The 16,208-nt window shown below is 49.8% G+C and overlaps 1 protein-coding gene across 9 annotated transcripts in view; it reads left to right on the top strand.

Moving 5' to 3' along the window:
- The window catches only part of ADGRL3 (adhesion G protein-coupled receptor L3), a 2,975,920-nt gene that overhangs the window by 2,373,275 nt on the left and 586,437 nt on the right, over nt 1-16,208 (top strand). For all 9 annotated transcript variants that reach the window (XM_068233819.1, XM_068233821.1, XM_068233820.1 and 6 more), the window contains one exon: nt 14,422-14,590. In XM_068233819.1, the coding sequence (XP_068089920.1) occupies nt 14,422-14,590 (169 nt within the window). The remainder of the gene's footprint in view (nt 1-14,421; nt 14,591-16,208) is intronic.

The following is a 16,208-nucleotide window of genomic DNA, read 5'->3' as shown; positions in this document are numbered from 1 at the left end:
ATATAGCAGCAATGCTTTTTGCCGCCATGCAGTCATAAATGTAATACAGATGAGAGGTTCAATAAACAGGGACCGGAAATGCTACACCATCCCAGATGTTCATTGGTCATGTTACTTGGTTGGGGTCCTGGAGTGTTGCGTAGTCATTTCCAATCCAGGATTGATTCATTTTAATTTGAGTCAGACGGTCTGCATTTTCTGTGGAGAGGCGGATACGCCGATCTGTGATGATGCCTCCGGCAGCACTGAAACAACGTTCCGACATAACGCTGGCTGCCGGGCAAGCCAGCACCTCTATTGCGTACATTGCCAGTTCGTGCCAGGTGTCTAGCTTCGATACCCAATAGTTGAAGGGTGCATCTGACATGTAGTCCTTGACCATCTTCTCCAGGCGATCGGTGTTGGAGGTGGATCTGCACGCTTGCTGTTCAGTGGGCTGCTGCTGCATGGGTGTCAGAAAATTTTCCCACTCCAAGGACACTGCCGATACCGTTCCCTTTTGGGCACTAGCTGCGGCTTGCGTTGTTTGCTGCCCTCCTGGTCGTCCTGGGTTTGCGGAAGTCAGTCTGTCTGCGTACAACTGGCTAGAGGAGGGGGAGGATGTCAATCTCCTCTCTAAAGTCTCCACAAGGGCCTGCTGGTATTCTTCCATTTTGACCTGTCTGACTCTTTCTTCAAGCAGTTTTGGAACATTGTGTTTGTACCGTGGATCCAGAAGGGTATAAACCCAGTAATTGGTGTTGTCCAGAATGCGCACAATGCGTGGGTCACGTTCAATGCAGTCTAGCATGAATTGAGCCATGTGTGCCAGAGTCCTACCAGAATCCTCATCATCCTCTTGTGAGCGTTGTGATAGTTGTTGTGATGCATCATAGTCGTCACCTTCCTCCTGGTCTGCTTCTGCTGACCATTCGCGTTGAATTGTGGAAGTCCAACGTGCACCGCTCTGGCCCTCGTCAGTGGTGGCATGAAATTCCTGCTCCAACTCCAGCTGTTCCTCCTCCTCTTCTTCGTCATAGCTGCTGGGGCCAGCGTTCCCTGAGGCGGATGGCCTGATGTTGGTACCATCACGCTGATCGTTTTCTCCTTCAGATTCCCCCAGTTGCATCATGACAGCTGTTTCCTTGATTTTCAACATTGACCTCTTCAGTAAACACAGCAGTGGTATGGTAATGCTGACTGAAGAGTTGTCACTGCTCACAAGCAACGTGGATTGCTCAAAATTTTGGAGGACTTGGCAGAGGTCCAACATGTTGGCCCAATCGGATCCACAGAAGCTTGGCAGCTGTCCGGATGCGCCTCGGTACTGCGCCGTCATGTACTGGACCACTGCACTCTTCTGCTCACAAAAGCGTGCTAGCATGTGCAGCGTAGAATTCCAGCGCGTAGGGACATCACACAGCAAGCGATGGTGGGGGAGATTGAAGCGCTCCTGCATCTTGGCGAGTGCCCCCGAAGCAGTACTGGAATTTCTACAATGTTTGGCCACTCGACGCACCTTCAACAGAAGATCGGCCACGCCTGGGTATGTCCTCAGGAACCGCTGAACTACTAGGTTCATCACGTGCGCCAGGCAAGGGATGTGTGTCAGCTTAGCCAACCTTAAAGCGCGAATGAGATTACTCCCATTATCACACACAACCATGCCCGGTTTCAAGTCCAGCGGTGCCAGCCACAAATCCGTCTGTTCCTTTATTCCCTTCCAAATTTCCTCCCCTGTGTGCTGCTTATCCCCAAGGCAGATCAGCTTCAGCAACGCTTGCTGACGCATGCCAACAGCTGTGCTGCACTGCTTCCACGATCCTACTGCTGCTGGGTTAGCGTTTCCGGATGAGGTACAGCTTTGAGATGCGTTGGAGGAGAAGGAGTCAGAGAGGTAGGTGCTGCTGTTGTTATCCAGTGGGAGGGATGGCGGTGCAGCTGTTTGCGGCGTGGGCAACACCCGTGCCGTAGCAGGTGAGGAATTGCTGCCAGGCTCCACAAGGTTCACCCAGTGCGCGGTAAGGGAGATGTATCGACCCTGGCCGAACGCACTCGTCCAAGTGTCAGTGGTGAGGTGAACCTTGCAGGCAACGGCATTCTTCAAGCTTCGGGTTATTTTGCTGACCACGTGCTCTTGCAACTCAGGCACTGCAGAGCGCGCAAAGTGGTAGCGGCTGGGAACCACGTAACGTGGGATGGCCACTGACATCATGCCCTTGAAGCTGTTTGTCTCCACCACTCGATATGGCAGCATTTCGCAGGCCAGAAGCTTGGCTATGCTGGCTGTTACTGCCACGGCCCGGGGGTCATTTGCTGGCAATTTCCTCTTGCGCTCAAACATCTCCGACACAGACAACTGAACCGTAGCGCTGCACACGGAAGGGCTGTTGGTTGTTGTGTTTGATGAACACTGGGAGACCTCAAGAGCACTACTCCGGAAAGTGACAGTGTCAGCGTCGTCTGATGTTTGTGAATGTTGTGAACCACGCAATGGCTGGGCTACTGCTGCTGCTGAGGCGGGTCTGGTGGTGAGTCTGGTGAACCCAAGGGAGGCAGTTATGCTGGTACCCTGTCCTGCCACGTTTGCCCACAGAGTGGGATGTTTGGATAGCATGTGGCGGCTCATGCTGGTGGTGGAGGGGTGGTTAATACTTTTCCCCCTGCTCAGGCGAGTCTTGCACACCTTGCAAATCGCCATGGTAACATCCTCAGTGCAGTCTTCAAAGAAAGCCCAGACTTTGGAGCACCTGCCTCCTTGCTGGCGATTTCTGTTTCCTCCTCTTTTGCCTCTCACTCTAACTTCCACGCTTGTGGTGCCTGAAATTGCGCGCCGCCTACCTTGTGGCACAAGGCGAACTCGTGCAGCAGTGGGTTCTTCAACAGACTCATCTGTGCTGCTGCTACGACGGCGATGTTCTCGTTCACAAATAAAATCTGGGTCTCTGTCCACATTGTCCATACCCTCCTCTTCCATCTCCTCAAACTCGTCATATGTCATTGTGGGGGGCCGCCGCCGTGGAGTAGAGCTCCCCAGAACAACCTCTGCGCAGCTCACTCCAACGTCGTCTTCCAGATCTTGTCGGCCGACCTCCTGCAATTGCAACCCCTCCTGCCCAACTTGCTCTGGGATTTGGGTTTCCGAGTCCTCCTCGGACTCGCCTTGTATTTCAGTGCGCGGTGCATTTCCCACAGTTAATGGTTGTGAATCCGGGCACAACGTTTCTGGCTGTTCCTCCATTGACCTTTCATAGGTGGAAGTTTGTTGGGCTGGGAATAGCTCCTGCGAATACCCCATTGTGTCCTGAGGTAATTCATAGGACTGGTTATCTGGCAGTTGTGTGCGTGGTGTCGCTGCCGGTTGTGTCAGCTTTGTGCCCACTGGCTCCTTGTAACTGGCTGAGGACTCGGACCTCGTGCGTGATGTGCTGGTGCTGCTTAACCCACTGCTGGACGCTTGAGAGGTCATCCAAGTAATTATCTGGTCCTGTTCTTTTGGATTTGTGAGGGTTGTTGTCCTGGACAACATGGGTGGTATTGAGTGGGTTTTCTTGGGTGCTCCCCTGTGGCCTGTACGTGAACCGTCAGGGGAAACACCTCTTCCCTTGCCCCTTCCTCTTTCACCGGATTTCTTCCTCATTTCACTTATCCTTACAGTACACGCTGACTGGCAGCAGTACAGTGGCAGTACAGAAATGCTATACAGTACCACTATTCCCAGCAGCGACACAGAGCACAATGCTATACAGTGGCGGGTGAGCGGTGTACTACTGTTCCCAGGCCCAGCAGACACAGAGTGGCAGTACACACAATGCTATATAGTCTGGCTAAGCCGTGTACTCAGAGTGTCAGAAAACACAATGCTATATATAGCGTGGCTGAGCGAGGTGCACAGTGGCAGTACACACAATGCTATATTAGTCAGGCTAAGCCGTGTACACAGAGTGTCAGTAAACAATGGTATATAGTCTGGCTGAGCGGTGTACACAGAGTGTCAGTAAACAACGGTATATAGTCTGGCTGAGCGGTGTACACAGAGTGGCAGTAAACACAATGCTATATATAGCGTGGCTGAGCGAGGTGCACAGTGGCAGTACACACAATGCTATATAGTCAGGCTAAGCCGTGTACACAGAGTGTCAGAAAACACAATGCTATATATAGCGTGGCTGAGCGAGGTGCACAGTGGCAGTACACACAATGCTTTATAGTCAGGCTGAGCCGTGTACACAGAGTGTCAGTAAACAATGGTATATAGTCTGGCTGAGCGGTGTACACAGAGTGTCAGTAAACAACGGTATATAGTCTGGCTGAGCGGTGTACACAGAGTGGCAGTAAACACAATGCTATATATAGCGTGGCTGAGCGAGGTGCACAGTGGCAGTACACACAATGCTATAGAGCCAGGCTAAGCCGTGTACACAGAGTGTCAGAAAACACAATGCTATATATATAGCGTGGCTGAGCGAGGTGCACAGTGGCAGTACACACAATGCTATATATAGCGTGGCTGAGCGAGGTGCACAGTGGCAGTACACACAATGCTATATATAGCGTGGCTGAGCGAGGTGCACAGTGGCAGTACACACAATGCTATATATAGCGTGGCTGAGCGAGGTGCACAGTGGCAGTACACACAATGCTATATTAGTCAGGCTAAGCCGTGTACACAGAGTGTCAGAAAACACAATGCTATATATATAGCGTGGCTGAGCGAGGTGCACAGTGGCAGTACACACAATGCTATATATAGCGTGGCTGAGCGAGGTGCACAGTGGCAGTACACACAATGCTATATATAGCGTGGCTGAGCGAGGTGCACAGTGGCAGTACACACAATGCTATATATAGCGTGGCTGAGCGAGGTGCACAGTGGCAGTACACACAATGCTATATTAGTCAGGCTAAGCCGTGTACACAGAGTGTCAGAAAACACAATGCTATATATATAGCGTGGCTGAGCGAGGTGCACAGTGGCAGTACACACAATGCTATATATAGCGTGGCTGAGCGAGGTGCACAGTGGCAGTACACACAATGCTATATATAGCGTGGCTGAGCGAGGTGCACAGTGGCAGTACACACAATGCTATATTAGTCAGGCTAAGCCGTGTACACAGAGTGTCAGAAAACACAATGCTATATATATAGCGTGGCTGAGCGAGGTACACAGTGGCAGTAAACAATGCTATATATAGTGTGGCTGAGCGAGCGGTGTACTACTGTTCCCAGCAGCGACACACAATGACTGGGGGGGACCCTGGCTAGCGTGGCTGGAGAGCGAACTACCCTGCCTGCCTACCCAAAGCTAAACCCACAGACAAATGGCGGAGATATGACGTGGTTCGGGTATTTATTTACCCGAACCACGTGACCGTTCGGCCAATCAGAGCGCGTTCGGGCCCGAACCACGTGACCCGTTCGGCCAATCACAGCGCTAGCCGAACGTTCGGGGAACGTTCGGCCATGCGCTCTTAGTTCGGCCATGTGGCCGAACGGTTTGGCCGAGCACCGTCAGGTGTTCGGCCGAACTCGAACATCACCCGAACAGGGTGATGTTCTGCAGAACCCGAACAGTGGCGAACACTGTTCGTCCAACACTAATTGTAATACCCATCGCTGCATATACCTACCTGTTGTTCACAGTGCACCCACCCACCTACGTGAGCGCACGCAGTGCCTGTCCGGTACCTGTCTGTGTGTGACAGGTGCACATTGTAATACCCATCACTGCATATAGAATCAGAATCAGATTTATTTCGCTAAGTGTGATGGATGCTGCACTCAGAATTATTTTTGGTACACATTGGCATTGGACATAGCACATTACATGAAATAAGAAACAGACATAAAGCAAAAAGTAAAAAACACAGACAGTATAGAAACAAGCGTTCCGATGTAGGGGCCTATATATCATTTGGCAGTAGTGCGAGGTGACCGTGACGCTATGCTCCGAGGACATTCTGAGTGGGGATGCTCTAGTTAAGAAGGAGCACAGCTTGGGGGAAGAATTAGTTCCTGTGTCTGGAAGTTTTAGTTGGAATAGCTCTGTAGCGGCGGCCTGAGCGCATGTGGTTGAAGAAGCGACTGCCGGGGTGGCAGGGGTCTTGTGCAATCCTGTTAGCCCTGTTGCTTAGCCTAGATGCATGAAGGAGGTCCAGTGGTGGCAGCAGAGTCCCGATGATTCTTTCCGCTGCTTTGATCACTCTTTGTAATTTGTATTTGTCACCTGCGGTGGCATCGGCATACCATACGATGATAGAGGAGCAAAGGATAGACTCAATAGTGGCTGTGTAGAAGCTTTTCATCAGCTCTTGGGGCATACCGAACTTCTTCAGCTGTCTCAGGAAGAACAGCCTTTGCTGGGCTTTCTTTTGGCATTTGGTGGTGTTTTCTCCCCACCTCAAATCTCTGGTGATGGTTGTGCCCAAGAACCGAACGTTGGTTACTCTGGCCACCTCAGTGCCTTCAATGATAACTGGATTGAGAGGGGGAGGGCGCTTCCTGAAGTCCACAATCAGCTCCACAGTCTTTGCAGTGTTAAGGACAAGCCTGTTGCTCTTACACCAGTTGCAGATACGCTCAATCTCGCTACGGTAAGCGTGTTCGTCCTCTCCGTTGATCAGGCCGAGGATAGTGGTGTCATCCACAAATTTAACGACCTTAACGCAGTCTGAGGTTGAGACGCAGCAGTTCGTGTACAGGGAAAACAGGATCGGGGACAGAACACACCCTTGGGGAGCACCAGTGTTAGTGGTTCTCTCCTGGGAGGAGCAGCTGCCGAGTCTTACTAGTTGCTTCCTGTTGGTGAGGAAGTCCTTCATCCACCCGCAGACACTGTGGTCGACTCCCAGTTGCGCTAGGATGTCGTACAGGATGTTTGGGCAGATAGTATTAAAGGCGGAGCTGAAGTCCAGAAAGAGGATTCTGGCGTAGGTGTCAGGCCTGTCTAGATGTTCCAGGATGAAGGCCAGGCTGATGTTGATAGCATCCTCTATGGATCTGTTGGCTCTATATGCAAATTGGAGTGGGTCCTGGAGAGCGTCAGTGTCCCCTTTCAGATGGGCGAGGACCAGTTTTTCAAAGATCTTCATGACGGTTGAAGTTAGGGCAACAGGTCTATAGTTGTTGAGGTCAGTGATGCCCGTTTTGGGGACTGGTATGATGATAGACTTTTTGAGGCAAGTGGGAACTATACCCTCCTTCAGTGATTTCTGGAATATGTGGGTGAGGACAGGGGCCAACTGGCTGGCACAGGTTCACAAACAGGCGGAGGACACCCTGTCTGGGCCAGAGGCCTTCCTGGGGTTCAACTTTTGGAGGTGCCTTAGTACATCAGCCTCCTGGATTGCCACTGGCTCCAATAGGCCCTGGTCCATTCTTAGAGGGGTGGCTGCGGGAGGAGCACTAGGAGTGACCACCTTGCCCTGATGGTGATAAGGTTGGTGCTCGAACCTGCAATAGAGCCCGTTGAGTTTTTCTGCCAGTTCGAGGCTTGGGGGCGCACGTTGAGGTGGCTGTTTAAGATTCGTGGCTGCTCTGAGGCCTTTCCAGACCTCCCGTGAATTGTTGGAACTGAGGCTGAGGCCCAGCTTGTTGGAGTAGTCCCTCTTAGCGGCGCTGAGCTCTCGTTTAAGGGTGTATCTGGCTGCCTTGAATTCCTCAGGAGTGCCAGACTTGTGTGCTGCTTCCTTGATTTTGCGGAGCCGGCGTAGCTTGCCGTTGAACCTACCTGTTGTTCACAGTGTAACCACCTACCTACATGAACGCACGCAGTGCCACTGTGCCTGTCCGGTACCTGTGTGAGTGACAGGTGCACATTATAATACCAATCACTGCATATACCTACCTGTTGTTCACTTCAGTGCACCCACCTACCTACGTGAGCGCACGCAGTATCCCTGTGCCTGTGTGACAAGTGCATATTGTAATACCCATCACTGCATATACCTACCTGTTGTTCACTTCAGTGCACCTACCTACCTACGAGAGCGCACGCAGTGTCACTGTGCCTGTCCGGTACCTGTCTGTGTGTGACAGGTGCACATTGTGATACCCATCACTGCATATACCTACCTGTTGTTCACTTCAGTGCACCCACCTACCTATGTGAGCGCACGCAGTGTGATATTTAATACCACCAGTCACTGTACCTGTTCACGGTACATGTGTGTGAGACAGGTGCACATTTGTAATACCCATCACTGCGTATACCTACCTGTTGTGTTCAGTGCACCCATCTACTTACATGAGTGCACGCAGTGTGATATACCACTCCGTGCATACCTGTTAACTGCACCTGTGTGACTGCACATTGTATTAGTCAAGTCAGTGCATACCTTTCACTTCATCCCCCCCGATATGGGAAAAACGGACAAAACAGGTAGAGGCAGAGGTAGAGGCAGACCTAGAGGAAGGCCACCCGGCAGGTCTGTGCGAGGTCGTGCTGATGTGATTTCATGCGGCCCTGGACCAAAGTACAGTGCTCAGAAGAAGGCACGTCCCATCAACTCTCAAGATTGTCAGGACGTGGTTGACTATTTAACACAGAACACCTCATCTTCCACAGCCACCAGCGCTACTACAAGCAACACATCCACTGCATTTGACAGTTCGCAGGAGTTATTTGGTGGGGAAATCACTGATGCACAGCCATTATTGTTACAACCAGATGAAGGCGCTAAGCAAGTTACACCACCTCATATGGCTGAGTTAGGTGACACTACGGACTGTGATGATCGCTGCTGCAGCAGCTGTTGCTGGAAGTAGTAGTGCTGCAGCTCAGGCAGTTCTGATCTATTTCCATGCAAACTGCATAGCTTTGTCTGTCTTTCCCTGCTGTCAGCTTGTGACTGATTATCATTCACCTGTGTGGGAATTTGCATGTCTGCTCCCATTGGATGACCTCAGTATAAAGATCTGCTTCCTGCAGGGTTTCCTTGGGTTTTCATAGCTTCAGCTTAAGCCTGTCTTGCTGTCGCTTCAGCCCTCGATCGTGTTTCTTGTTCTAAAGATACTTTGCTGGTCTTTGCATCATATATTGGTTCATTGCCAATATATATGCATACCAGCACGTTTATTATTTTCCTTGTATTTGTGTTACGTTGATACATCAGTGTCGCTGATGTATACGTACACGAACTGTTTATATCCTGTGTGCAGTTAGTCAGCTTTCCAGCACGTTTTGGTAGGTTGCGCGTACCGTGACCACCCGTGCTGAGGTAGTTACCCTGCTCCTGGTTCTGTTTGTGGATTGCGTTCATCTCTGCGAAGAGATAACGAATCCTTCTGAATCCTGTTCTGTTACCGTTTGTGGATTGCGTTCATCTCTGCGAGGAGATAACGAATCCTTCTGAATCCTGTCCTGTTACAGTTTGTGGATTGCGTTCATCTCTGCGAAGAGATAACGAATCCTTCTGAATCCTGTTCTGTTACTGTTTGTGGATTGCGTTCATCTCTGCGAAGAGATAACGAATCCTTCTGAATCCTGTTCTGTTACCGTTTGTGGATTGCGTTCATCTCTGCGAAGAGATAGCGAATCCTTCTGAGTCCTGTTCCCTGTGTTACTCCATTCCTAGTCAGCGTTCCTGCTTATGTCATATATCGGTTCATTGCCGATATATACATATGTTAGTCAGACGTTACAAATAGTTTCATTGATAGCTGTAATTGTAATACGCTAGGAAAACATACTTATTGTATATTTATCTGTGTTACGTTCATCTATCTTAATCCTGCTATTTTCTGACTATCCTGTCCTGTCTTTGTGAGGCACGCCATCGCCGCATCGCATTGGCTGCCTCATTCCAGTCTGTCTGGTTTTGGACGCTTGCTGTCGCTAAGTAGCCGCTAGCTAGCAAGCGTTCATTCTGTCTTCCTGTCCTGATCTCCTCAGTTCTGGTTTATGCGCTCAGCGCTACTTTGCGCTGAGACGTTATAACGAAAGCATTGTTTGTGGCTGTCAGATCTGCACCGGCTCTGTGCGCCACAATCTCCTATTGGAGTCAGTCCTCCCCTCCACTATACTAGGGATAGCCTGTTTTCTTGTGCTAGTGTGTGTACCTCCTCCACGCCAGCTCATGCGTTGCATGCTGACTGTGGAGAATACACCACCAAGCCTTACACGGACATAACGTGTGAGGAGGAGGAGGATGAAGTACCTGCTGTTGGTGCAGTTTTGGAGGTGTCTGAGGCAAGCGAAGCTGGGCAGGATGATTATGATGATGACGATGATACGGCTACCACGTTTGTTACCAATAGAGGAGATGAACAGGGGGACAGTTCAGAGGGGAATCAGAGAGGGGTAGGAGGAGACGAGGTCCTGAAAGAAGCAGGGGGAGCTTGTCATCAGAAACAGCTGGTGGCAGTGTCCGGCGCATGTATCTCCACCTATGGACAGCCAGCGAACATGCCCTTCAACGTCAGCTGCTGATGCCACCATAGTGCCATCATCCCAGGGGGGCTCAGTGGTTTGGACAATTTTTAATGTGTCTGCCTCAGATGAGAGCAATGCCATCTGTTTTCTATGCCTCCAGAAATTGAGCCGTGGAAAGGCTAACACCCCCTTGCCCGGCGTCTGACAGCTGGCTTGGCGGAACTGTTAGCTTGCCAGCTGTTACCATACCAGCTGGTGGACTCTAAATTTGTGGCCATTGGGACACCGCAGTGGAAGATACCAAGCCGCAATTATTTCTCTAAAAAGGCGATATCCAAACTGTACCAAACTGTACCGTGAAGTTGAGAGGCAAGTGGTGTCATCTCTGGCACACAGCATTAGGTCAAGGGTCCACCTGACCACAGATGCCTGGTCTGCCAAGCACGGTCAGGGCAGGCACATTACTTACACAGCCCATTGGGTCAACCTGGTGACCGATGGCAAGCAGGGAGTACGTGGCTGTGCAGTGGACAAACTTGTGACACCTCCACGTCTTGCAGGCAGGCCTCCTGCTACATCCTCTTTGCTGTCATCTTCCTCCTCCTCCTTGGCTGAGTGGCAGTTCAACTCTACTGGTGCTGCGATCTCCTCTCCAGCTACACAGCCCCAGCTCCCCAGGGCCTGTGCTGCATGCCAGGTACGACGGTGTCACGCCATCTTAGACATGTCTTGCCTCAAAGCGGAGAGTCACAATGGAGCAGCTCTCCTGGCTGCTCTTAACAAACAGGTAGATCAGTGGCTGACACCGCACCAGCTGGAGATCGGCAAAATGGTGTGTGACAACGGCAGCAATCTCATTTCCGCTTTGAATTTGGGAAAGCTGACACATGTACCCTGCATGGCACATGTGCTGAATCTATTATTACTATTACTATTACTACTATTATTATTACTATTCAAAGATTTGTGTCAAAGTACGCAGGCTTAGAAGACGTCCTGAAGTTGTGTGGCGGTCTTACATGGCCATGGCACGCTTTGCTGATATTCAGCGGAGAAACAAGTTGCCGGTGAGACGCCTAATTTGCAATAGCCCGACTCGCTGGAATTCGACTCTCCTTATGTTCTCTCACCTGCTAGAACAGGAGAAAGGGGTCACCCAGTACCTCTACAACTACAGTAGAAGGACACAGTCTGGGGAGATGGGGATGTTCTGGCCCAACAACTGGACACTCATGCGAAATGCATGCAGGCTCATGCGGCCGTTTGAGGAGGTGACCAACCTGGTGAGTTGCAGTGAAAGCACCATCAGCGACTTGATCCCGTATGCTTACTTCCTGGAGCGTGCCGTGCATAGAGTGGTGGATCAAGCTGTGGAGGAGCGTGAACAGGAACAGTTATGGGAGGAAGCGTTGTGGGATCAATTCTCATCAGAACCAGATGTTTCCTCAACACCTGCGGCAGCACAAAGGGGGGAGGAGGAGGAAGAGTTATGTGGGGAAGAGGAGTCAGACTCAGATGATGAGGAAGGTGTTTCTTTGGAGGAGGAGGTGGTGGCAGAAGAACAACCGCAGCAGGCGTCGCAGGGGGCTTGTGCTGCTCAATATTCCCGTGGTATTGTTCTTGGCTGGGGGGAGGAGGAGGACTTACCTGACGTCACTGAGGAAGAGCAAGAGGAGATGGATAATACGTCTGGATCCAACTTTATGCAGATGGTGTCTTTCATGCTGTCCAGCCGGTTGAGGGACCCCCGTATAAAAAAACTCAAGGGGAATGACAATTACTGGGTGACCACGCTACTAGACCCTCGGTATAGGCACAAAGTGGAGGACATGTTTCCAAATCACCAGAAGGCAGAAAGGATGCAGCACTTGCAGAACAAGCTGGCAACTATGCTTTACAACGCGTTTAAGGGTGATGTCACAGCACAACGCAATACAGGCACCACTGCCAGTAATTCTTCTCCCAAGTCCACTCAGGCAAGGACAGGACGCTCCAGTGATCTCATGGTGATGTCAGACATGCGGACATTCTTTAGTCCAACGTCTTGCCTTAGCCCTTCCGGATCCACCCTCCACCAACGCCTGGACTGGCAGGTAGTCGACTACCTGGACTTAAGTGTGGATGTAGACACTGTGAGCAGCGATGAACCCTTAAACTACTTGGGTGCGCAGGCTTGACCTGTGGCCAGAGCTGTCCCAATTTGCCATCCAACTTCTGTCTTGCCCTGCCTCAAGCGTCCTGTCAGAAAGGACCTTCAGCGCAGCTGGAGTCATTGTCACTGAGAAGAGAAGTCGCCTAAGTCACAAAATTGCTCAGTACCTCACCTTTATCAAAATGAATGAGGCATGGATCCTGGAGGGCTACTGCCCACCCCAAGACTAAGTCAGTCCCCACACAAAGCATCTCTGCCTGCACGCCGTGTGACTGCCTGTCCCAAGACTAAGTTGCTCCCCACACAGCACCTCTGTCCGCAGGCTGCTTGACTGTCTTCTCCGCCACCACCAAAAGGGTCCAGGACTCCAGGTGGATTCCTGAATTTTTAAGGCCGCTGCTAGCAGCGGCCGCTATAATAATTTTTCTGGTGGTCTTTGATCAGCTGGACAGTCACTGTTGTTCTGTCATTGAGCTACCTCAGCCTGGCGACCATATGGGCTTGAAAACCGCTATCCCCTGCACTCTCGCCATGGTGCGCACCAGTCCAGCATGGCCGTCACAACACAAACAGCTGTTTGCGGTGCGTTACACAGTGAGTTTGGTGTGTCAGTGTGAAACAGTACTCTAATTACACTCCAATAGTCACCTAGGTGCTCCTTCAGTAGCGCTATCCTGGATAACGTAGCTTTAATTACACTCCCTGATTGATGTATACACGCAAGATGTTTTAAAGCACTTTAGGCCTGCAATTTAGCATTCAATGTGATTTCTGCCCTTAAAACGCTGCTTTGCGTCAAATCCAGATTTTTCCCCGGGACTTTTGGCATCTATCCCACTCCTCAAAACTGAGATGTTAGACCCCTTGAAACATCTTTTCCATGACTTTTATGGCCAGCATAAGTGTTTCTAGTTGCCTCCCCATTAAAGTCTATTGCGGTTCGCAGAAGTTAGCGCGAACAGAACTTTTGCGGAAGTTCACGTTCGCGGTTTGTAAACCGAAAATCGGAGGTTGGGGCCATGTCTACTGTCCAGGTGTTAGGGACTTTTGAACAACTTTTCCATATGTTTTGTGACCGGAAACAGACCTTATAGGTGTTAGAATTCGCTTGGCCATTGAAGTCTATGACGGTTCACCATGAATGTTTGAGGAAGATTCATAGTTGAAAATTTGATGTTTGTGACATCACTTATCACAAATATAGGTAATGTATGGTCTTTTAATAAAAGCAAAGGGTTTTCATTTCAGGAACTTAGACATCATTATGGAGTCCCCAAAAACCATTTTTATATCATGCCCAGCAGATATTTCCTTGCCAGTAAAGCAGGAGATATTAAAGTGGATATCAAGCCTTCAAATGAAAATGTCGGAGTCTTCATGTAAGGGATAATTATAATTTCCTACACAATCTTCCTTTCTGAAGATGAAGAATCAGTAGACTTCTAGCATGTAACCCCGCCCCTGTGAAAAAAAGCCATTCTTTGTTCTCTATCTCAATAGAGAAGACAGAGTGGAGTTTTTTTCAGGGGGGCTGGGCCACGCACTGGAAATCTGCCGATTTCAGGAAAGATGACAGTGCTGGTGATTATAACTTTTTCTTACAGCAGGACCCTGGCATTTTCATTTTAAGGCTGAATATCCACTTTAAGGTCTTTATAAACCTAAATTATTTTTTTAAGTCCTTGGGGACAAGTATGTCTTTTTCTGATATCCAAGCTAAACTGTTGAACTTGAAACAAGAACATGTTCTGATATGCAGTCTCTAGGAAAACCATTTACTGTATATGAACCTTGCAGTACAGCTGTTTTTTGTTAACACATTTACAGTAAGAATAACAGCCATTTAAATGTTTGCAGCATAAATATGATATCATGACCAATCTCTATTACTGTGTATATTTTGTTGTCTTTGCAGATCCTGGATTATAGGTGCAATAGCACTTCTCTGTCTGCTGGGACTGACATGGGCTTTTGGACTAATGTATATAAATGAGAGTACAGTTATTATGGCTTATCTATTCACGATTTTTAATTGTCTTCAAGGGATGTTCATATTTATTTTCCACTGTGTTTTGCAAAAAAAGGTAAATATGTTTTTATTATTATTATTATGTCATTGTCACGATTGTGGAACTTTCCCCGTGATCAGCGCACAACGCGTGCGCTGACACGGCGGAGATCCTCCACAAGCGTATAATTTGCAGGAACCCAGCAAAAGGTGCTACGCACCTGTAGAGGGAAATTCCTGTCGGCAGATGGCGCTGGGGAGTGCAGAGGAACCAATCCTCTGTACCTCCACAAGTGCCAGACAGGAATTGTACGAAGCGCAGAACGCAATCGCAAGAGAGGCGATTGCGAATGAGATTGAGCAAAAGGGATAGGTTGTATGTGTGTGCGCCAATCCAGTCGCCACTCCGCGACCGCGCACACACAACAGCAGATACGAAATAGGAACGCGATCGCGAGAGGTGCGATCGCGAGACGTGACACAAGGCAGAACAGAATAGAATACGAGGGTAGCAAAGGCACAGCAAATACAATAAGGAGATATGGAAAATAACAACGCTAGCTAACCGCGAACACCGCACTCATTCGCAACAGTGCACGCGGTTATGCGCGATCTCCACGTGATAAGCACAATAGAGACAAGCACGCCTAACTAACCATAAACAGACAAACATGAAACAGGGGACGCGAGCGCTTGCTTAACGGTTACCTCACCGAGTCTGTAGCAAGCGCAGCGGACAAGACAGACACACGAAAAACAAGAACTAGGCAGGAAGGATCCACCGCTCTTCCGCCAGAGCAAGTGTGATCCAAGCAGGAACACAGATCAGAAAGATCCACAGCCGCTAACGCTAGCGGCTAGTGCGATCTCAGCAAGACAGAACGATTCGCTATCAACCGCCGCTGGTGACAGCGCAATCGCGACCGACAAGACAGAACAGAAGGTTCCCCAGCGCTCGCACAAAGTAGCTAGCGCGATCCCAGGAGACAGAACAGAAGGATCCCCAGCGCTAGCACAAAGTAGCTAGCGCGATCCCAGAAGACAGAACAGAAGAGATAGCTGGTAGCAACCGCTGCACCAGCTATACGCCAAGAACATAGATCAGAACCATTTCCTGTCAACCACCATAGGGACAGGACAATTGCAAACAGGCAAGACAAGACAGAACAGGCAATACAGATAATACAACCTGACTGGGCTAGAAGGGGAGCCTAAAGCAACCCCCAGGAATTAACTATACTAGATAGCAATGGCTGACACTCCAGCAGTGTCCATCAGGAACTGAGCATGGAAGGGAAATGACCAGCGAAGCATTCTGGGAAACATAAAGCTCTTATAGTGCCAGTCATCCAAGAAGGCAGGTAGGGGATTTGCATAACGAATGTATGCAAATTCCCCAGCAAGAGAACAGAACAGAAACTTGCAATGGAAAAACAAGTCTCTGTTCCAGAGACCTGCAGCCCACAGACTAGAGGAATGGACAAACAGCTGTCTGCCTGTGCAGCCAGCTGAGCGGATCATCACAGTACCCCCCCTTCTAGGGATGGATTCCAGACATCCCTCAAGACTGGTAACATCACAAAACTCTAACTGAAGACTCATGAAGGTCAGGACAGCCCGACAGGGCCCAATTCCAGAGTCAGTCCATCCGAAACCAACCTCATCAGAAGCAGAAGCCACCGAAACATGCCCAT

Source organism: Hyperolius riggenbachi, chromosome 1 (assembly GCF_040937935.1).
Source record: "Hyperolius riggenbachi isolate aHypRig1 chromosome 1, aHypRig1.pri, whole genome shotgun sequence".
Taxonomy (NCBI): domain Eukaryota; kingdom Metazoa; phylum Chordata; class Amphibia; order Anura; family Hyperoliidae; genus Hyperolius; species Hyperolius riggenbachi.
The sequence above is the reverse complement of the archived record's forward strand: the minus strand, read 5'-3'. Positions and strand labels throughout refer to the sequence as shown.